The sequence below is a fragment of the Setaria italica genome, chromosome IV, assembly GCF_000263155.2.
Source record: "Setaria italica strain Yugu1 chromosome IV, Setaria_italica_v2.0, whole genome shotgun sequence".
Classification (NCBI taxonomy): Eukaryota; Viridiplantae; Streptophyta; class Magnoliopsida; order Poales; family Poaceae; genus Setaria; species Setaria italica.
In genome coordinates, this window is record NC_028453.1 from 15,832,326 (window position 1) to 15,855,053 (window position 22,728).

At 47.5% G+C, this 22,728-nt stretch overlaps 1 protein-coding gene and 1 pseudogene across 1 annotated transcript; one reads left to right on the forward strand and one right to left on the reverse strand.

Moving 5' to 3' along the window:
* The first annotated feature begins 2,676 nt into the window (after positions 1-2,676).
* Positions 2,677-4,979, forward strand: LOC101782954 (60S ribosomal protein L31). Its single transcript, XM_004965283.2, has 2 exons — positions 2,677-2,847; positions 4,432-4,979. Exons 1-2 carry the CDS (start codon positions 2,753-2,755, stop codon positions 4,709-4,711), a joined length of 375 nt encoding a protein of 124 aa, XP_004965340.1. The 5' UTR covers positions 2,677-2,752; the 3' UTR covers positions 4,712-4,979.
* Positions 4,980-6,269: 1,290 nt separating this feature from the next.
* Positions 6,270-9,411, reverse strand: LOC101786054 (annotated as a pseudogene).
* Positions 9,412-22,728: the final 13,317 nt, after the last annotated feature.

Sequence of the window (22,728 nt, forward strand, 5' to 3'; positions counted from 1 at the left end):
GTCCAGCAAACTGGGAGCCAATGGACCATCCCCAAACATGAAGGCATTCAACGCATTAGACCAAAAATATGAGGCGGCAGCAAGGATGGGTTCATCTTTTTCCATGTCAGACAAGGAAAGCTTAATACAGTGGCCAATGCACAACTCATCCCATTCTATCCTTTTGGCAGCCGATACCCAATGGTACCATGTCCTCCAACCTTGGGGATTGCAAGGCCATGAGTGGAAACCATCCTTCCAGTCATCCAAATCCATGGAAAATGTTTGTAAAGGATCCTTTGGGTTTCGGCATTGATGAAATCAGTGGGACCCTCATCACCATGGGGCCAAGAAAGAATGCATTATCTACATCGCTAAGTGGAATCAAAACATGATCTCTAGGCACCTACAAGAAGAGCGAGGGAAAGAATATTGAGAAATGTCACAAAAGGGTCGGATTAGATCTAAAGCATCAAAATAAGGCGGTGATGTACAGTACCTTTGGGATGGCGGTAGAGGTAGCCATTAGAGCGATGAGACGCTTTGACAACCGATGGGCTTGATGATGGTTTCGGAAGTGGAGCTCTGGTTCTGATATGCGGCGGTGGAAAGCTTGCTTGGCTTTGTAAAGAAGATGAAGGGACGGGGCAGTTCTATAATATTTTAGTCCAGTAAAATCCTAAAAATCGAGGACGGTGCCATCGCAAAATCCAGAGGAAAGAGATCATGATTGTGGCAACGACTCTTTTGATTTTGGAAGGGTATCGGCTCGGGACCTGTGAAGGTGTTGACAAGAGATGAGAATTTTGGAACATAATATTATATTCCAAAATTGGGGGGCATGTGTTGACAACGGTTTTTGACCAGAGTCAACCATCGTGGATAAGGTTCAGATAGCTGATGAAGGAGAGAGAGAGAGACCATCGATGACTCCAGGTTGACCAAGACTAGCCACGGGGGACCAGGGTTCCAGAAGCCGATAGAAGACCGGAGGAGGTCCGATCCGAAGCAAAATTGACTCCACCAAATAAGGGAAAGTGTGCAGATTTATCTTTAGTAGTTTTTAAGAATAGTTGTAACAGTCATGTTGTAATCGACTAGGTATCTAGTTTTCTCCAGGGTATAAATATAAGTCCGCGAGCCTTGCAATGAATAATCATCAACCAATCAATACAACCTTTCGGCGCCACACCGCCAAAACCCTAGAAGTAGGAGTAGAGTAGATTCGACGAGTTCCTTCCTGCGCGCACGACTGCATCGGCTTCGATCTCAGAGGAGCTTGTAAGTACTGTCACCCGGTCATTACGACCTCTATAAGAACTTTCTAAGTTAAGTCTTATATTTTGATATTCGGTTGTGTGGCTAGTTATCGAGTTATCTTAGATTGCAAGTAGAACTTTAAAGGATTTGTCCAACATTCTGCTTGTTTTCGATGTTGCTCACAATTATCAAGTTGTTTGGTTTTATTAAGTTGTGTCATATCAAAATTTTAGTTTTATCAAGCGCTCAAAGTTTTCGAACGGCTTAGATCTGGTTAGGTTGTTTTCATCGGCTCTTTGACCTTATTTAAGCGTTCACCAGTTATCTGATCGTATCGACTGTTTAGATCTTACATGCTTTTATTACTTTACATATGTTAGATCCGATAGATCTTTGCATCTACCCCTCGTATTGCTAGCTGTTGGATCCTTAACACCAGAACACTACTGTTGAGAGCCGATGCATCGGCTGGGTATCATCCATATCTCACAGAAGCGCGATGACGTCATGGAGCCGATAGGTGCCCGTACGAGGCCTTGCTGCCGCAATCTTATCTGTTAAATTAATGAGTCGAAGTTAATGCCCTCTCACCGTGTTATCTTGTCTAAGTTCAATTACATGATCATGACATTGATCAGGTTCCATTAGCTTAATTAGCTTGTAAGAGGTTCTTATTGATGTGTTCTAGTCTTTTAGATTTATAGATTGATGTCAATAACTTGTCTAAGTTCAATTACACTTATCAAGATATTGGCTAGATCTGTTAGTCTATATGATGTGCGCATGATTAGGAAAGACTCCTTTTATGGCTGTTGTTTGATAATGCTTTATCTTAGCTCATCGGCTCTTACAGCCGATGATTTATTTATTCACACCACATGATTACACTGAATATCTATCTGCTGTGTTGTTTATTCCAAGAACATCTACCCTGTTCGAAAGGCTTAGCCGCCGATCGACTCAGAAATTTAATATTTACCTTGTTAATTTTCAGATCAAATTGACTGGCACGCCTTGCACCACTCGCAAGCTGATTTGAAGCCTGCACAAGTTAAGCAGATCTCCTAGATCCTCCGTGTTATTTGACGCAGAAGTCTGAAGTCCGAATTTTATGTCAACGATGTATCACCGTGTTCTTCAATCGGCCATCGGCACAAATATTCTAAGGACACTGCTTGTTCGTTCAAGCGTACATGCGATTATTACGAACTAAACAGTGCGCAGTTAGGATGGAAAAAGGATAAATTTCGCTTCTCTGAAGTGTACACGTAACCATAGTTGTACGCTTTCCTCGAAGAGAAAACGGGGGTAGCGTGTGCAACGAAGCTAAGCTCATCCGCCCGCAACTGCTCGATTAGTGGGCCTCCAAACGCATCTACCAAAGGTGGAACGGCTCGGCCCAATACGAAAGCTCAGCGCTGATATAACGACGCGATCCAACAACAGCTCGCGGTGCTAAACCTAGGGTTTCTCACGCCGCCGCCGCCGCCTGAGGGAGCGAGGTAGAGCCGCGATGGCGGAGAAGAAGCAGCGCCCCGGCGGCGCTAGGAAGGATGAGGTGGTCACCCGCGAGTACACCATAAACCTCCACAAGCGCCTCCACGGATGGTATGGTTGCCAACACCTCCGCGCCCTTGCCTCTTCCCTCCGCCTGATCTTTCGAGGCCTGTGTGAACGGATCTTGCTTGCGTGTTCGTGGTATTAGGTTTTTAATGAGAATGAATCGCTCGGGGGTGATTGTTTCACATGTTTGACCTCGCATTTCCTTGTGATTGATCTGTACATTTTAGGCTAGCGGCGCTGCAATTGCCTATGTTCTCTGTTCTCTGATTGTGTGGTAGCTTTTGTTCAACAACTGCAGCTTCCGGGTATAGTCCAGTGCCTGTCTAATCTTGTGGCTGTGCACGCTACATTACCCGGCATAGTGGAATCTGCTCATCGTTACGCATGTTGCGTCTTGAAATGCTACCATGTGCTACATTTGAGCAGGAAATTCCTCGAACTCACATTGTCCCCGGGTGCCTCTTGTGTCCCCGGGTGCCTCGTGTTAGGAATCCAAGTTCTGTCCTGTGTTGCAGAAGTATGATGTTCTGTTTGTGCTACATGCAAGTAGATGCATTCCTGCATGGCGTATTTGCTCTGCTACTTGCTGGATCTTGGTATATACTATAATGGAGATGCTTGTGTATTGCCTTGTGATCTGTCAAGGTGCTTAATTGATGCGGTTTTTTTCATGGTCTTGTCAGTACAGTTTTGTTCTGTCAACAATTAGGCGTGCAATAAAGATAGGTTTACAGATCAGAGTTTGTGCTTCAATGTGTTGCACCAAGCATTGCTTGCAATTAAGATAAGTTTACATATCAAAGTTTGTGATTCAGTGTGTCGCACCTAGCATTCATTTGATGGGTCACACGTGGAGCCTGTGAAATTAGAAAGTAAAAAAATTCACACAACTGCTTTCTCCCCTGAACACACGAACTGTTCCTTCATGAATGAATCTTGCTTGCATGCTTGTGGTGGCATAGGATGGCAGTGGATCACTAGGAGGATGGATGATGCAAACCATGCTTGTCCAGCCGCACATTTTCTTTTGGTTGATCTGTATATAGATCTTGGGCTAGTACACTGCAACTTGCTTATGTTGTAGCCCCTTGTTGGGATCTGTAGTTTCCGGGTATAGTCAGGTGCCTGTCTATTCAATCCTGTGGCTGTGCACAGTTACATGCCTGGCAGAGTGGAATCTGCTCATCGTTACACGTGTTGCTTCTTCAAATGCTACCATGTGTTCCATTTGGGCAGGAAATATCTCTAAATTGATGCCCTCTTTTGTTTGTTCGCTCTATTTTTTATTGTCACATTATCTTAGGATGCCTTGTGGATCATGTTCTGCCGTTCGTGCCCCATGTTCCTGGATGACATGTTTGCCCTATTACTTGGATGTGTTTGTGAGCCAAATCACACATTCTTGTAGCTGGGCACAAATGGCAGCAGTTTTTCCGTTACCATTGGATATTAGTCTTTTGTCTTACAACTTTGATGCTTGACCGCTATGTTTTTTGATGGTTGTGTCGCCTCGGTTTTGTTCTCTATGATTACAACCTCTTCTCAATGCTTGTCTGTTCCACATATGGAATACATGTGCCATGCTTCACTCAATGATCAGTAATTGACGCTTGTCATGATTTGCTGCAGCACCTTCAAGAAGAAGGCCCCCAACGCCATCAAGGAGATCAGGAAGTTTGCGCAGAAGGCAATGGGCACCACGGACGTCAGGGTTGATGTGAAGCTCAACAAGCACATCTGGAGCAGCGGTATCCGGAGTGTGCCAAGGCGCGTCCGTGTCAGGATTGCCCGCAAGAGGAACGATGAGGAAGATGCCAAGGAGGAGCTCTACTCTCTGGTCACTGTCGCCGAGATCCCCCCGGAGGGGCTCAAGGGCCTGGGTACCAAGCTTGTTGAGGAAGACGAGTAGACCTGCAAGTGTTCCAATCTTCCTCCATCAAAGCAATTTTTGGTGTTTTTGAGTTTGTTACCACTAGGTTCGTTATCCTTGTGAGGAAACATGGGGAGCCCTTTGATCTCACTGTTGCTACCTCGGCTGGTACTGTGGTACACTCTTCAGGACACATGGGCTTTTGGTTTATGGATCCAAATCGTTTGTGCGGCCATGCAAAGTTTCTGAATATCATGAATCTTGTTTCATTTCCATTTTAACTGAGTAAGGATTATCTCGTCCCCTAGTTTTTCTGGGATTTGTAATCGGTGAGTTGCAGTCATTGCTGAAATTCTCACAGCGTTGAGGGGTGACACCGTTGTTTTTTTCAAACGGGGATAGGTGAGTATGATAATTGTATAAATACGAAGGGAAACGTCAATCATTTTGTGTAGACATATACATAAAAAAACAAATAAGAGCTTTTCATGTAGGTATACAAACATTCAGCAGTATTCATACAAAATGAATTGAAAAATCAAAATTCAACACACTGCCAATCTTGAAAATTCATTTTGAATTGTTATCTCAAAGGCCATTTAGTGGTAGGCATCCTTTCAAGTTGTGTAGCTCAACATAGAAGATGGGGGCTGCGATCCTAATAAATATCTTAAGGAATTTTGAATGATTTTCACCCCCTACGCCAAGCTATATAGCATCCCTCTGTAAGTAAAAAAATGCCGAAGTTGAAAATGAAGTAAAAAGGTTGCTAGAAGGAAAGAGCCATGTTATCAAATGTTGATCGAAACAAAGGTGACAACAATTCAGTGTGCAGCCAAATTTTTGGCTTTTGAAGGGTGTGGCCGTATGTGCAGTCCTGCACAAAGCCGTGGTGGGCCCGAGAAGGGTGCGGTACTGCGGTTGAGGCTAGGCGCCGTCAGAGCAACGGCAGCCGTTTCGTCTCTCCTCCCGCCGCTCAGGTGTGTTCGGTCTCCCCAAGCATGCAAGGTGTTTGTTGAATTGCACCCAACCAAGTAGGATTAGCCTGGAACATTGACCATATACATTATGTGGCCCAAGACGTTTAACAATAGCTCTGTATCAACGGTAAAATCCTAAATAACAATAATTTCTATCATCCAAATTTTTTAAGGATAGCATTTTGATGGTTCAGTAACAATTATTCATATAAAATTACGGAAAATACCCATTATTGTGATCAAACAAGCTTACTTTATAACGAAACGTTTAGTTTTCTTAGGTGATCTTGAAATTTACAACAACAACGATGGTAGCAGCACTTACTATGTGTAGCTAGGCACTCGGTGCACAAATCTGTGCATACAAAAGGTGCAGTTTGGAAATAAAATAGTTACACTGGCTTTAATAATACACAGCTGCACACAAGATTAAACTAGTACTTACGGATAATGAATCATTTTGCTCTGTTTTCAACTTCCCCTTGTAACAAGTGCTGTAGTCTTGCTGAATTTGAGGATACCGAGATAGCTTGGATTATTCTTGGAGTTGATACCGAGATAGCTTGGATTATTCTTGGAGTTAGGGACGTGTTGAGTTCCAATACAGCCTCGAGAATTTAGACTGCTTCAACCATAGTTGGTCGAACAAACTCATTGTCCTGAATGCACCAACAAGCAAGTTTGCACATTCTTTCCACTTCCTCCAGATTGGCATCACCGGACAATTCCTGATCCACCAAACTCTCAATATCACCCTCAAAGGAGATTAGTTGCAACCTGCATAGGAAAAAAGTAGCACATCACGATTACTGTTGCACTCTCCTTCTGAGTTTCTCCTTCCGGAAACAATTTCCAAAAGCATCATCCCGTAGCTATACACATCCACCTTTGGCATAATAGCAACTCCACTAACCCATTCAGGCGCAAGGTAACCAATGGTACCCCTGACTGTAGTCAAAACACGACTGAAATTGCTTCCAAGAAACTTTGCCATCCCCAAATCTGCAACTTTAGGAACAAAGGTTGCATCAAGAAGTATATTATGCGGCTTAATATCACAGTGTATGATGCATTCCTGACAACTACGATGCAAGTAAGCCAATTCTTTTGCAACTCCAAGGCAAATCTGATTCCTAGTGCTCCATTTCAAGGCAGTGGGCATTGGCATGAAACAGATGGGCATCGCCATCAAGTGAACCGTTTGGTGTGTGTTCATAAACAAGTAACCTTTTGCTTCCCTCACAACAGAAGCCAATTAGTTTCACCAAGTTGATATGTTGTATGATTCCGATTAACTTCTGCCCTGAACATCTTCTCTCCTTGACATGCACGATCAAGTCTTGCTATGGAGGTACTTGAGTGATGTAAAAACCCCTTGAATACAGAACCGAAACAACCACCTCCTAATTTCTCTGAAAAGCTTTTTGTTGCAAGGCGTACATCTATGTACTTAAAAGCAATGATTCCACCATCACCATGAGAGTTGTTAAATATGCTAGCAAGTAATTTCCTTTTGTTCCTACAGATCACCAGAAGCAATACGACAAATGTCAGAGATATTCCAAAAGCAGCAGTGCCTACCCAAATGATGGCTGTTCTCCTGTTATGCCTCTAACTTGGCATCTCTTTGGCAGCGAGACGAAGATAAAGGATTTCTTCATTAGTACTGCTAGAACTGCCAAGTTGCTGCTGTTTGACCGCATTAAGCAATATGGTTTGCCAAATAGAGCATGAGCATCTAGTGGCATACGAGTATGCAGTGCAAGAACATTGACTTATACAAGCTTGTGCACATTCTTCCTTATTCAGAGCAGCCTCTATAGTGCTTGCATTACTGGGTAATTTGGTACTAGATATGGAGTAGAACTTATGTGTTGAATTCACAATCTAATGCAAAATTTCTTATGCATCCACCTGTGTGATTACCTAGTTCCCAGTCTTTTATTGCTATGTAGAAACCTTTCATGCAGCTGCAGAGAGGGAACATATTGTCATTTTGCAGACTGACAAGCCAGTCCTGTGATCCTTAGGCCCAGCATCGATTCCTAACCAGTCCTGTGAGCCTTCAAGCCATATCAGTAGTTTGTGACCAGAGATATCTAACAAAATAAATATGATTAATGTATCATGTTGCACAGCATACGTGAAATACACCCCATTGTCAGTGCTAAAAAAAATCTGGAAAAAAAAACACTGCTTCTTTCAATCTCAACAAACATCGCTGGCCAGATATACCCATTCCAAACTCCGGTGTTCCAATACATAATAAACGAGCTGCGTAGTTTTGTGATGCATTGTTGTTATTCAATGGGGACCAGTTCAGTGCAATAAAAGCCGGGTGCTAGATCATACATATCTTTCTTGGAGGTAAGACTATAATGCAAACCACTGACCTTGTTCCGACCAATTTTGGCACCAGGGATCAAAGCATCTGCTGGGTAGTCAAAGCTTTGCCACAACACACTAGGCATGTTTGAAGCATTACTCAGGACCAAGTTTCCATTGTTCAAGAGAACAGCAAACGTATAGTCGCTGACTGCCTCATTGCCTATTTTGCTAGACCAGATCTTGGACAATTTGACCTTGTCTAAAATGACAAGTCTGCCATCTAAATACACCGTGAGCTCAGTTACGGTGGGATCTATAATTCAGTTCTGCCTATTGGCCACCCAAACTGGAATCAGTTTGGGAACCTTATTGAACCATATTCCTAGGTACCAATTCTTTGTTGTGTTGTAGGACTCGTTGCCTGTATGGAAGAAGCCGAGAGCAAACCTGCCATTGTTAGAGATGAGCTTGTTGTTGCCAGCTAGCACATGATTAGCTGAGATGGTGTCCCTTGACCCTTGAATTACAACTTGAAAGGTTGTGCAGGTGGAATAGAGCAACTAAAAGGATGGACAGAACATGAGGCCTGGCAGATGGATGAGGCATTGCAGTATTGGATGTAGGATGAAATCAGAGCTGCTGTGGGGAATGCAAAATGCACAATATATAGACCATGTGGTTGGATTAAGTCACTAAGCTGTCATTTCTATGGACATATATAAATGCAAAAACTTGACTCGATCCACAGACCACTAGTTTGACTTGACTACTGACACTGATCATGATGTATGTTTTGTCAAACTAGAATGAAGGCTAATAGCAGCATGTCACCGTGTAGTCCTGCACGTTTAAATTTAGGCCATGTGCATATTGAAGAGTGATATTCATAAATGCTAGCAACTGACTAATACATGTGAGACAACAGAGAACATCAAGATTCGTCTCTACAGTAGCAAGATGGTCCTCAACCAATACCATGTTGGTGTGGGAAACAATTCCAGAGAATTCCCTATTTGACACTAGTCTTGGCCCTTAAAAAATTTTCATTCCCTATTTGACACCGAGTTCAACTTTCATTCCTTATATGACACCCTGTTGGATTTTCCATCCGTGAACCGTTAAATTCCCTGTGAAAAGACGATTTTACCCCGTGGGCCCCACCACCCTTCTCCCTCACTCCTCTCCTCCCTCTGCTCCACACCCAGCCTGCCGGCTGCCGTGCCCCCGCGGGAGGCCGAGCCCTTGGGAGGCCAGGCATCAACTTCTCGCCGACCTTGTGCTGCTGCGCCCTGAGCTCGCACATCAGCTTCTCACTGGGTTCGGCCGCTGGCTTCTTGCCCGACGCCGCTGCGACGGGATGATGGGCCCACTGTGCTGCTTCCAGTTCTCCATCCGCCGCTCCGACGCCTCCAGCTCCCTGAGCGTGTCCATCTCCTTGTACAACCTCACGGTCGCGGCCACGTGCCGCTCCATCTTGCGAAGCCATTCTCGGCGCCCCTGGAGAACCCGACCGCGGTGTCCAGCTGCGCGAGGCGGCTGCGCTTGGCCTCGGCGTAGAGCCGGTCGAAGTCCTGCAGGAGCGGTGCCTCCGCGCAGGTGCGGCACCGCGTGGCGAGGCACGCGACGGTGGCGGCGGCACGGTCGAGGTCCGCCACAAGCTCGCAGCACGTGAGCCGGAGCAGGAAGCTCTGGTCCGGGGACGTCAGTCGCGCGACACCCTCGGAGCGCAAGACATCGGCGCGGAGCCTCCGGAACTCCGTGTCAGACAGCCTCCGGTGGAGGGACACGAGCCGCGACATGGTGGCAGTCGCCTCGAAGGCCAGGATGCTGAGCTCGTCGGCCCTAGTGCCGCCAGCGCTGAATCGCGACCGCAGTTCGGCGACCCATGACCCGGCCTCCCGCGAGGGCACGGCAGCCGGCAGGCCGGTGTGGAGCAGAGGCGAGGCAGAAGGAGAGAGAGAGGAGGGAGAAGGGTGGTGGGATCCAGGGGGCAAAATCATCTTTTTATAGGACATTTAACGATTCACGGATGGAAAATCCAACAGAGTGTCATATAAGGAATAAAAGTTGAACTTGGTGTAAAAAAGGGAACGAAAATTTTCTAAGAGCTAAGAAAGAAACAAGTAGTTTTTTAGTGTCAAATAGGGTATTATCTCAAACAATTTTGTTATGGGATCTAAATGGGGATCAGACTTTGGTGAATAACATTACATAAGTTCCCCTGATAATAAAAGGGGACTTAGTATAACTGAATTTCTATTAGATTCTACGGATTTGGATTAAAAAATCCTTTCGGTAACTATATCCTTAATTACATGATTAGATTTGTTCTCCTGCCCTAAACAGCTCTTTAAAAAACGCAGCAGAATACAGAAATGATTGTTACGTTCTGTATTTATTCTGTAAAATACTTCAATGGTAGCACAGTAACTGTTTTATTGCTGAAATACATTTTTTTGTGTCCAGGCTCCAAAGTACACATTTACCTGATGCATTAATAAGGACTGAGACTGTCTTCAAGAGGATGGCATCCTGAAATCGTGAAAGAGATAAGTGCATGTAAAACAGCTAGACAACAATGTCTACAAGTTTCTGCTATGTCACCAAAAAACAACAAAATACACTACTCATACAATGGGTTTGTTTAACCCCGTACTAATTAATGATCACATATAGGCACATGTACAATGGTCATAGTGTTGTCTATAAAAGATTATAAATGGTGATTACCATTGTGTTTGTGCGAAGTCGTCTCTTTGTGATGAGACGGCTTTACTCTCTCTTATCATTTACTCCCTGCCAGTAAAATTGTTTACATTGCATCTTATAGACGGCACACTTATTGTTGTTGTGCATTTCGTAAGCTATTGGCAGCAAAACAGATGCAAGGATCCATGGGATCTCAACAACCACCTTCAGAGTAGTGTGGCATCTCAAGTGACCAGTGGCAAAGTCCAAGTCAAAACTGACAACGAGGGAGGAAGGTGCAGCTCTAATTTTATCGCTGATTCTGAGAGAAGGGCTTAAAGGAGCAAATACAACTTAGGAGCATTTTGGGGATCATGACACATGAGAGCTTTCTGGTGTGTTAATTTATAAGTTGCAAATTATAACACCAGAAAATTTGGAATGACAGCAAAAATGGTCTAAGAGGGCTAAGTATTATTTTTTGAGCCTTTTCTTCAATTATGGAGCATTTATTGAGTTCATGTGAATTTGTGTAAAAAAGGCAAATGATACCGACCTGAAATGGTAAAAATCTTACTCAATGTGTAAATCCATAGGAAACAGAGTTCATCAATCCTGTTAGTCTGATGGAAGGTAGGATAGAGTAAAAGTTGAAAGTAATGAGATTGGTGGAATAATAGATTGATTAGGGTATACAAGGTGTACAAATATATAGGCATCCCTTGGGAGAGGTTTATAGAATCATAACCAATCAGGGATACTGTCTATCCTAATCCATCTAGGCACGGTAGGAAGCCAGCCTGGGCCTTGGCGTGATGCACACCAGGCCCATACACGCACATAGTACATACATATCTAACACGCCCCGCAGTCTGATCGTCGGCAGCCTGAATGTTCAAACTGGACCTGAACTCCGTGAACACCAAAGAAGGTAGGCCTTTGGTGAAGATGTTGGCATACTGAGAGCTCGTCGGAACATGAAGAACACGGACATCTCTGGTGGCAACACGCTCACGAACAAAGTGTAGATCTCCACATGTTTGGTGCGCTGATGTTGAACGGGGTTCAAAGACATGTAGACAGTGCCAATGTTATCACAATAAACTAGGGCGGTACGGTGCAGAGCAACATGCAGCTCAACAAGAAGTTGGCGCAACCAAGAAACCTCGGCAATGGCATTGGCTACCTGAGAGACTGCATATGATGCTTGGAGGACCAGGAGATCAGATTATCACCCAAAAACACGGCATAGCTTGAAGTGGATTTGCGGGTGTCCGGGAAGCCAGCCCAATCAACGTCGGAATAGACAAGCAGATCAGTCTGAGTAGATGGTCATAGGAGCAAGCCCATGTGAAGAGTTCCACGCACATACCGAAGAATGCGCTTCAAAGCAGCAAGATGCGGTTCTTGCAGGTGATGCATATGGAGGCAGACCTGCTGAACAGCATAGGCAATGTCTGGACGAGTGAAGGTGAGGTACTGTAAAGCACCAGCAAGACTCCGAAAATCAGTACCATTGACAAGAGGAGCACCTTCAGCAGCAGACAACTTTGGATTAGTATCAACCGGGGTGGAACAAGGCTTGCAATCGGTCATACCGACACGGTCCAGAATCTCCAACATAAACTGGTGTTGGGACAATAGAAGGCCATCACCAAAGCGCTGCACATGCATACCCAGAAAATGATGAAGCTCACCAAGATCCTTCATGGAGAATTTCCGCTGCAAGGCATCAATAGTGCAGTGAAACGGAGGTGTCGAGGAACCATGAGAACTATGTCATCCATATAAAGGAGGAGATAGACAGTGTCATCACCGCGGTGACACACAAATAGAGAAGTGTTAGTCTTCGCCTTCACAAAACCAAGCTGCAACAAGTGAGTGGCGAAACGGCTGTACCAAGCGTGGGGTGCCTGCTTAAGTCCATAAAGAGACCGATTAAGCCGACACACATGATCAGGGCGGGCAGGATCCTCAAAACCAGCAGGCTGAGCACAATAAACTGTCTCTAATAGTGTCCCATGAAGAAAAGCATTCTTCACATCCAACTGATGAATCGGCCAGCTACGAGAGAGAGCCAAGGAGAGCACTGTGTGGATGGTGGCGGGCTTCACAACAGGACTGAAAGTCTCAGAAAAGTCAATCCCTGGGTGCTGGGCAAACCCTCGCAGCACCCAACACACCTTGTAGCGCTCCAGAGAACCATTTGCCTTGAACTTATGCTTAAAGACCCATTTGCTGGTCACAACATTGGCCCGAGCAGGATGGAGAATGAGATCCCACGTATTGTTGGCCAGGAGCACATCAAATTCCTCCTGCATAGCCCTGTGCCAATTTGGATCAGCGAGGCCACTCCAGTAGGTGCGAGGCAGCAGCGACATCAGGGTGGAGTGGAACAGCACCGGTACATGAAATCCCAACTTCCTGCATGTGGTCATGACACGCTCATTTGTCACAGGACGCACGGGAAGAGCACCACGAGGGAGAGGAGCCGGAGGAGGAGGCTGCGGGCCTTAGGACAACGTTTGGATTGGAGCATGGACGGGCCAACGGGAGTAGACCTGGAGAGGTTGGCTAGAGCCAATAGGATGCCCCTGTTGGTGCTGAAGACGTGCGGCCTATAGCAGTAAGCGGCGTGCCAGGGGCTGGCGAGCTAGCAATGACGTCGAGGAGAGGCACAAGCCTAGGGCAGACGCTAGGAGGTGTACCGGCAAGGGCACTGTCAGGGCTGACCAGCACCAAAGGGTGTAGTCGATGCTAACACCGAGTGGCTGCAGGGTAGAGCCTAGCGGCGGAGTGGAGGCTACCAAAGGAGCAAAAGCTACACGTGGTTGTGCGGGGGCGCTAGGCGAAGACACAGCCGCATGTGGCAATGCAGGTGCGCCTGGGGGTGAACCTGCAGGTAACAAAAGAGGTGCTGGACTGATAGGTGTTGGCACCACATTAGTAGGCTCCAATAAGAACTCAAACTCCTCAGAAGTGGGTGGCGATGACGGCTAGGAAAAGGGAAACGAAGTCTTGTCGAACACTAAATGCCGAGAGGTGATGACTCGGTTGGAGGAGAGATCAAGACAATGGTAACCTTTATGATGAGCAGAATAGCTAGGGAAGATGCACAGGGTGGAACGAGGAGCAAGTTTGTGGGCTGCATGTGCAACCAAAAACCCGAAGGTGATCATAGGAAGGCTGGACGCCAAACAAAGCCATGTGTGGCGTGGAGGAGCCAAGTGTTTTAGTGGGCAAGATGTTAAGCAAATGTGTGGCAGTATGCAGCGATTCAACCCAATAAGAAGGGGACATACTAGCCTGAAATAGGAGGAAGCGAACAACATTGTTGATGCGCTGAATCATGTGCTTGACCCGGCCGTTCTGGGACGAGGTGTATGGGCAGGACATACGCAGGTGGATGCTGTGAGTGAGGAAGAAAGTGTAGGTACTAGAGTTTTCAAACTCGCGGCCATTGTCGCACTGAACAGCTTTAACAGTGGCACCAAACTGAGTACGCACATAGGAGAAAAAGTTAGTCAAAGTCGCAAATGTGTTGGATTTTAGGCATAATGGAAATGTCCACAAGTAATGAGAGCAGTCATCAAGAATGAGAAAATAGTATTTGTATCCAGAGACACTAAGAATAGGAGACGTCCACAAATCACAGTGTATGAGATCGAAATTGCTAGACTCTCGAGATGATGATGACTGAAAAGGGAGACGAGTATGACACCCTAACTAGCACGCATGATAAATGGGGCTGACTTCTTTATTTCAAAAAGGAACTGTTGAAGTGACTTTGGACAAAACTTCATGACCAGGATGACCAAGACGGCGATGCCACTCCAATAGGGTGGAGACGGCAGCGAGGGCGTGAGCAGTAGGAAGGCGCAAGGGGTACAGTGGCCCAGAGCTATTGCACCTGACAATCAGCCTCCGAGACTCCAGATCCTTCACAAAATAACCAGCGGGATCAAATTTGATAGAACAATTGTTATCAGAGGTGAACTGGCAAATAGAAATAAGATTCTAATAAGCTTAGGTGAAACTAGAACGTTAGTAAGAGATAAAGGACTCAGAAGGTGTGATGTGCCAGTAGCCATGATGGGAAGCAAGGAGCCATCACCGACAACAATGGATGAAGGAAAAGGATACCACGGGTAAGATGAATATGAAAGAGTACCAGCGTCTGAAGTCATGTGGGAGGTGGCACCTGAGTTGAGACACCAATCGTTTGCCTGCGGCTGGTTGAGCGTCATGGTGCTGAACGTCGAGGCGAGGGATTGCTGATCCCATGAGCAAGGTAGACCCGTCATGGGGTTGTGAAAACCCGAAGGGACCTATGGCGCTTGCTGGCCCATGAGCGACGCCTGGAGGCTGTGCTGTTGTGCCTGCTGCTGGGCATACAAGGCCTGCTGCTGAGCGAGGAAGGCCTACTACTGTGCCAAAAGAGCATGCTGGGGAGGCGCGGCGGGCCGGAGGGGAGCGTTGGGCTGCTGCCGCGGACCCGGGTACATCTGGATTGTACTCGTCCACGGGTTCCAGAAGGAGGGATAGGGACCATCGGCCTCCTGTGCCGCGCCTGGAGCAGGAGCCTGGGTGTTGGAGTTGTGGCCGGCAAGGGCCTTGCCGCCGTCACCCTGGCGCGGCTGGCCGCCGCGCTTGCCCCTCTTCTGCTTGGAGGACAGGCTACTGGAGGACCCGGAGTTCCCTCCCTTGCCGCCACCGCCCCCGAAGTTGTTGCTGGACCGACTAGGGGGCGCGAGGAGGAGGGAAGTCCGAGGCCAGTGCCGGTGAGAAGCGCCGTAGATGGAGTCGAAGAAGGGTTCGCCATCATGAGCTCCTCAAGGAGCAAGTCATCGCGAGCCTCCAGGAAGGTGCGGAGAGGGCGGTTGTGCCTAATGTCGTGGCCAACGGCGGCGAACTTCTCGTTGAGCCTGCGGATGATGTTGAAGACAAGGGTGCAGTCAGAGACCTGCTCGCCAAGATCACCGAGGGTATCCGTCCTACCCTTGAAGCACCTATAGTAATCCGTGATGGACAGATCGCCCTGGATGAAGTTCCGAAACTGGGTGTCAAGGTAGAGGGCCCGTGTCTTCCGGTTGCCGAGAAACTGGGTCTCGATGGCAAGCTAGGTGGCACGTGGCGCCGCGCTTGCCGCGCTCCATGACGATGTCGATGAGGTCATTGGCGATGGTGCCGTAGAGCAATGTACAAAATTGCGGGCTATGATAGTTAGCGGAGGTGCTGATAAAACGCTAAGAGCTGCTATAGCGCGCTTTAGGGTCCGCTAATCCAATTAGCGGATTAATTAAGAAAAGGAAAAAAGTTAACAACTACAACAAATACGAAGGCCCAAATGAGAAATAGATGGCCCAAAATCCTTCCCTGCCGACTGAGATGCGCAAGCCCACGTGAACTTCCCCACGTCCACATCCCCTTCCTCCTTACTTACCTGTCTTATCCTAATCCCATGGCGCTTGCCGCCGGCAGCTCCCCTCCATTCTGGCTGCCGCTGTTCCTTCCTCACTCCACAGCCTCGCACTCCCCGGTCGCTGCTCCCTCCCCAGCTCACGCTCTCCTACTACCAGCCTGCTGCTCCCTCCCCACCTCGCGTTCTCCTACTGCCAGCTTGTACCTGTACCAACACCCAAGGGACCTCCAATGGTTTGAGACTTTTGAGCACTTGCTTGCTGTAGCAGACCATCCCGAGGTTCTATGAGCTATGGCCAAACGATGACGCACAGGGTTAGAGGTGGTGGCACGAGCAGAGCTGGCGGCTAGAAAGGACCTCAGGTGGCCGCAAGCATGGTGGAGAGATAGCAGATTCAGGCATAGCGACGCTAAATGACGTCAGTCGCTAAGTAGTTTAGCGTCGCTAATTCCCACTTTAGCTGCTATGGCAGCAATAGCGCTGTAAAGTGACTTATCCTAGCGGCACGGTCGCCCAACTGCTATAGCGGCATGAAAGCGGCACTATAGACCGCTATTCCGTACATTGCCGTAGAGCCAAGATCGGATGACGCAGTCCATGCATCCCAAATCTAGAGAGGCCAGAGCGGGCACGTCGCGAAGGACATGCACTACGGGAGACAGAACTTTTGCCGAGTGCCTGGGGCACTCGGCAAAGGCATGAAAACACTCGGCAAAGCCTTTGCCGAGTGTAACACTCGGCAAAGGGCACACGACAAATATTGTGTCGGCAAAGCCTAGTTTGCCGAGTGTCAAAACTCGGACACTCGGCAAACATGTTGCCGACGGCCGAAAAACACTCGGCGAACAGATGGACTCGGCGAACCGCGGACTGACGGCGTCGGGTAACGGCGAGTTTGCCGAGTGCCACGCGCCTGGCACTCGGCAAACACGGTCCCTTTGCCGAGTGCCGGCTCCCGGGCACTCGGCAAAGCCGGCTATGTTTGCCGAGTGCCGGCTCCCGGGCACTCGGCAAAGCCGGCTATGTTTGCCGAGTGCCGGCTCCCGGGCACTCGGCAAAGCCGCCCCCTTTGCCGAGTACCTTGACCATAGCACTCGGCAAAGGACCATTCCTACACCTGGGAAATGCCCCTTTGCCGAGTGCTATGGTCACGACACTCGGCAAAGGCCCCTCTTTGCCGAGTGTAACACTCGGCAAAGTGACCAGAACCACCCCTTTTTCGATATTTTGCCACGTATAACGGACCCCTCTCAATTCACAATACACATATCACAGGCATTTGTAATAAACAACCACATGAATAATTCACAACCACAGGCATAATTCATAAACACCACAGGCATAGTTCAACATAAGCACGAAATAATCCATAAATCCAAGTTCTTCTCACAATTTAGCTTCCACATTGTTCACAATCAAGTCTACTTCCGTGGAGGCCAAGGAGACCACTGCGACAAATCTTGATCTTCATTATTCGAAGCCGCCGATTGATTCTGCACATAGGATAGGACATTCTGAGGTAACATCTAAAGTTGTCAAATTTAAACTATTGAATCTTAAACACAATGTGTCAAGTGACTCACAGGAGTAGTCGTGGGTGGCTGAGGCGGAGGGAACATCATCGGCGGTGGCGGAGGCAAAGTCTGTCCCATGCTCGTAGCAAAGTTCTGCATGTACTGGAACATCTGCTCCATCCTAATCCGGTTTTCCTCCTCCATCCTCCGCCGCATTTCCTCCATCTGCGCCGCCATCTCCTCTTGTTTCTTCCTTGATTCTTCCACCTGGGCCTACAATATTTTATTGCAATGTTATAATGCAAAGTTAAAGTACAACAACAAACGAACGATGAATGGAAGAGAAAGAACCTGTAGAGCCTCCATCTGGAAGTGTGCAGCGGTGGGTCGTGGGCGTACTGCCGGGCTCGAGTCCGTGCTCCTAGCTCGGATCTAGGAGAGAGTGGGAGTAGAGGCCGTGTCGATGACGCCGTCGCCAATCCAATATCGGCCATGCTTCTTGCCTCCTCCCACCCTCATCACGATTTCTCCATCAATGTCCTCGGAGCTCGGATCGAAGTCTGGCCCGTGAACCTCCCTAGCCATCTTTGTATACTCGCTGACGCGGCTGTATATGCTAGGGTGGCTGTACGCCTCGGACGGGTCGTCTGGGTTGAAATCTATATCGGCCGTCGCCTTCCCCTTTTTGGAGAGGACCCATGCCTTGAGCTGGGAGCAAGGTCGGCCATCATGTGACGCCGACTGCGGCAAAATACAAAATCATTAAAAATTACGTAGAACTGAACGTTACAATAAAGAATTGAAGTTGCGTACCCATTTTTCTCTATATTCATCAAGGCTTAGGCTGCCTTGATGGTGTGATGCAGTCGGCATCTGCAAACGCCGCTGCCGGCAAGAAAGGTGGGTCTCCAACCACCCGGGCTCCAACCACACGTCGACCATCCTCTCCCAGCACGGCATATGCGCACGACACCACCACGGAGGCACCTACATCATCAAGCGTGTGACGTATGAAAAAGAAAATGAGCCTAATTAATCATAAATAGTAAGCATCAACGTTCTTTACTTACCCTCATGAATTGATCCTTAGTCAGGTTCATTGTTCTTGCCTCCTCTTTTCTAACCTTCGTATGATTGTATTGAGCGTTGAACTCTATGATGGCCTGGATGCGCGCCTCGTAATGCATGTCCCTCACGAGCTTCTTGGCGGCTACATCACAGACGGCCTTCGCCTTGGCCTCGAACCCCTCCTGGCATCTATAGAAGTCCTGCATATACACGCGTAAACAGTTATTATTTCAAGAATGTCGAAAGTAGCTGATGTATTGAGCAATTTAGTACGAGGAGTACTTACCCACAGCTCGGCCTTGACCCGCTCCGCTATGTTGGGGAATCTTCTCTGTTGACGATCAGGGACGTCGGGGGCGGCGACGTAGTGGTCCCACGTGTAGGCCGGCTGCAGCTGTCCGGCGTACACCACCAAGCCAGGGAAGTGAACCCTGCACAAAAGGCCAAGGATCCCGTTGGCCTTACGGTTGTGGTCACCCCCGCTGAGCTTAACCCAACTCCTGCACAAGTAATTAATATGAATTATTAGTTTTTGTAACTTACAACATAAGAACAATTTTAAGAATATTTAAAGTTACTTACTTGGTCCCAACCGGTTTAATGAGCGGGCGTAAATGCTCAGGTATCGGCCGCTTCGGGAGGGATGAGGGACCTCGCAACCATATCTTGGCCTGGGTATCCCCTGCCTCCCCGTCCCCCTCCTGCTCCTGCTGCTCCTCCTCCTCCGCCTCCTCGTCCCCAGAGGAGTGTGCGGAAGGTACCTCCTCCTCCTCCTCCTCCTCCTCCTCCTCCTCCACCTCAGGTTCAGGCGACGGGGGCCTCGCCGCTTTACCTTTCCCTCGAGGCCTCTGGACCACCTCCTGCTCCTCCTCCTCCTCCTCCTCCTCAACCCTACGTCGAGGCCTGCCTCGACGCCTCCCTCGACCACTCCCTGAACGTGACCCTGACCCTGAACCAGTCCCTGCCGCGGCCAGTCTCTCGCAAATCGATGTGAGCTTCCTGATACCGCCCACCATTGCTTAATGACCTGCAATTAAAAAGAGTACACGAGTCAGCATAGGCAAACAAAACATAATTAGAAATATATGCAAATTACAAGTAATTATAGCTAAATTATTACGAATCATACATATATTAGAAATAATCATCATGATCGGGATTAGCTGGATCATAAGTCTCATCATCACTATCACGCGTGTCGATATAGTCAAGCTCGTGCTCCGAAGAAGGAATGTCGTCATCACTGTCATTATCTAACTGTAATCGTTGAAGTAATTCTAAGTCCTTCACATTCTGAACCTCGTCTCCACCGTCTTCTGCAGCAACCCTCTCGTTGTCTACTTCCATTCCGATCGCTTCGGTTAAATCTATCACAAAACTCCCTTCGAGCCCATCTTCTTGGAATAACTCTCCTTCGTACGTGTCGGGGTCTATATTGTAATCTTCATTGTTTGGTACAGGTAGTTTGCCGTGTGGTGATACCTTGTACACAACATCCCAACCCTTAAGACGGCTGCCGGTTTGGCACGGGTATGACAAATAATAAACTTGCGTGGCCTATTGAGCCACAATATAGACATCGTCTCCTGGTAACCTGGATGACTGTCGAATTTCGACTAGCCCAAGGTTAGGGGCCCGTCTCACGACAGATGGATCAAACCAATGGCATTTGAATATAACTGGATTAAGAGGTTTGCACCCATGAAAAGTGAGTTCGTATATTTCTTCAATTCTTCCGTAGTACTCGACTCCATCGGAGCCTGGTGTGAAAACTCCGGTATTTGTGGTTCTTCGATTGGGCCGACTCTGCTCGTGCCTTGTTGTGTGAAACCTATATCCGTTGACGTCATAACCGGCAAACGACCTGACCCTATAGTCACAACCATCGGCAACCTGTCTCAACTCGACATTCATAGACGCATCGGTTCGGCCCTGCAAGTACGAACAGGGCGGTTCGTTATATTAATCGTATGCACGAGTATCTAGAATGTTCGCGGAAATGAAATTTTACCTTCTGTTTGAACCAAGAAATGAAATCGGGCATTCCATTTCCCGCACCCTCTTTAAGAAGAGTCTCAGCTTCGTGCGGGGTCGGTTGCCTTGATTTACGCCAGAATTGACGATGAAATTGCCTATGCCAACGAGAAAGATACGTTTAGGCAAGAGATACCATTAATACGTCGAAACAAGTTTGTCGATGACTTACATCATTTACGGCTCCACTTCAGATAGGTTGGTCAACACATATAGCATGATAGAGCGCCACTCTTCATGATTAAGGGTCTTGCGGGTCGCACCACTTGCACTTCCGAGTTGCCCTCGGAAAATTCTAAGGCTTAATTCATCTTCGCTAGCATTGTAACGAGGAGGTGGATTATGCACACTAGGAAGGTTCTCAGCGTAGTATTTCGATGTGAAGTTTGACACCTCCTCCAGAATGTATGCCTCTGCAATGGATGCTTCAATTTTGCACTTATTCTTACATTTAGTTCGAAGAACCTTTTGACATCTCTCAATTGAGTAGCACCAACGACCCTGCACAGGCCCCCCCATTCGTGCTTCATACGGGAGGTGTAGAATCATATGCTGCATTGGATTGAAGAAGCCTGGAGGAAAGATCTTCTCCAACTTACAAAGCAACACAGGCGCCATTGTTTCCATTTCTGCAACCACGGTACGAGATAACTCCTTCGCACAAAGCCGGCGGAAGAAATTGCTCAACTCCGCTAGCACCTGTCACACATGCTCAGGGACATAGCCTCGAACCATCACTGGAAGGAGGCGCTCAAGCCATATATGGTAATCATGACTCTTGAGCCCGTTGATTCGCATAGTTGCTAAATTCACTCCCCTCTTCAAGTTCGCTGCATAGCCATCAGGGAACATTAATGTTTGGAACCATTCTAGAACCTCCCTCCTTTGAGCCCTCGTCAGGACGAAATCGGCCTTAGGCTTCCTCCATGACTTGCCAGCTCTTGGAGGCGCCATGTTTAGCTGTGGTCTGTTGCACAATGTCGCTTGATCCACTCTAGCCTTAACGTTATCCTTTGTCTTGTCAGGAATGTCCATTATTGTACCAAAAATTGCCTCGACGATATTTTTTTCCATGTGCATTACATCAATGTTATGTGGAACAAGGAGATTATCAAAATATGGAAGCTTCCACAAGCACGACTTCTACGTCCAAGCATGTTGCTCGCCATATCCCAAAAAACCACCTTCTTCATTATTGAACTCAAGAGCGTCTAACTGAGCACGAACTGCGGCCCCTGTCATCATCGGCGGTGCGGGGGCTGTAACTACAACATCTTTGGTAAAGTTCTTCATGTCTCGTCTAAATGGATGGTCAGGAGGGAGGAATTGTCGATGTTTGTCGAACGAGGAATATTTGCCCCCTTTCGACAACCAAATGAACTTCAAAGATGCTTTACATACTGGGCAAGGGAACTTCCCGTGAACACACCATCCGGAGAAAATCCCATATGCCGGCAAGTCATGCAGTGAGTACTGGTACCAAACATGCATCTTGAAGTTTGTCTTTGTGGATCGGTCATAGGTCCATACCCCTTCCTCCCAAGCACGGAGCAAATCATCAATCAGAGGCTCCATATACACACTCATATTATTCCCCGGATGCTCTGGAATTATCAACGACAAGAATATATTATGTCGTTGTCTCAAGACCTCCTCTCTCCCACGGTCAGATTCACCATGGTAGATCCACCTGGTGTAGTCTGACGTAAATCCGTTCTTCACCAGATGTTTGCCCATCTCCAGCTTGGTTTGCCGACGCATGTTTCCACATTTGCTGCACGGACACCAAGTCGATCGAGCTCCATTGACACTTGCAAACGCCCGTTCCAAGAAAGCATCCGTCTTGTCAAGCCATTCATTGGTCAACGTATTCTGACTAGTGCGACCCGTGTACATCCACTGACGATCCTCCATCCTCTACCATTTAAATAAGTAATACAAAATTCACATGGCATATACACGTTCCTATATTGTCTACTAGGTAAAGATACCATTAACCAATTATGTGAGTGAACGGCCGTC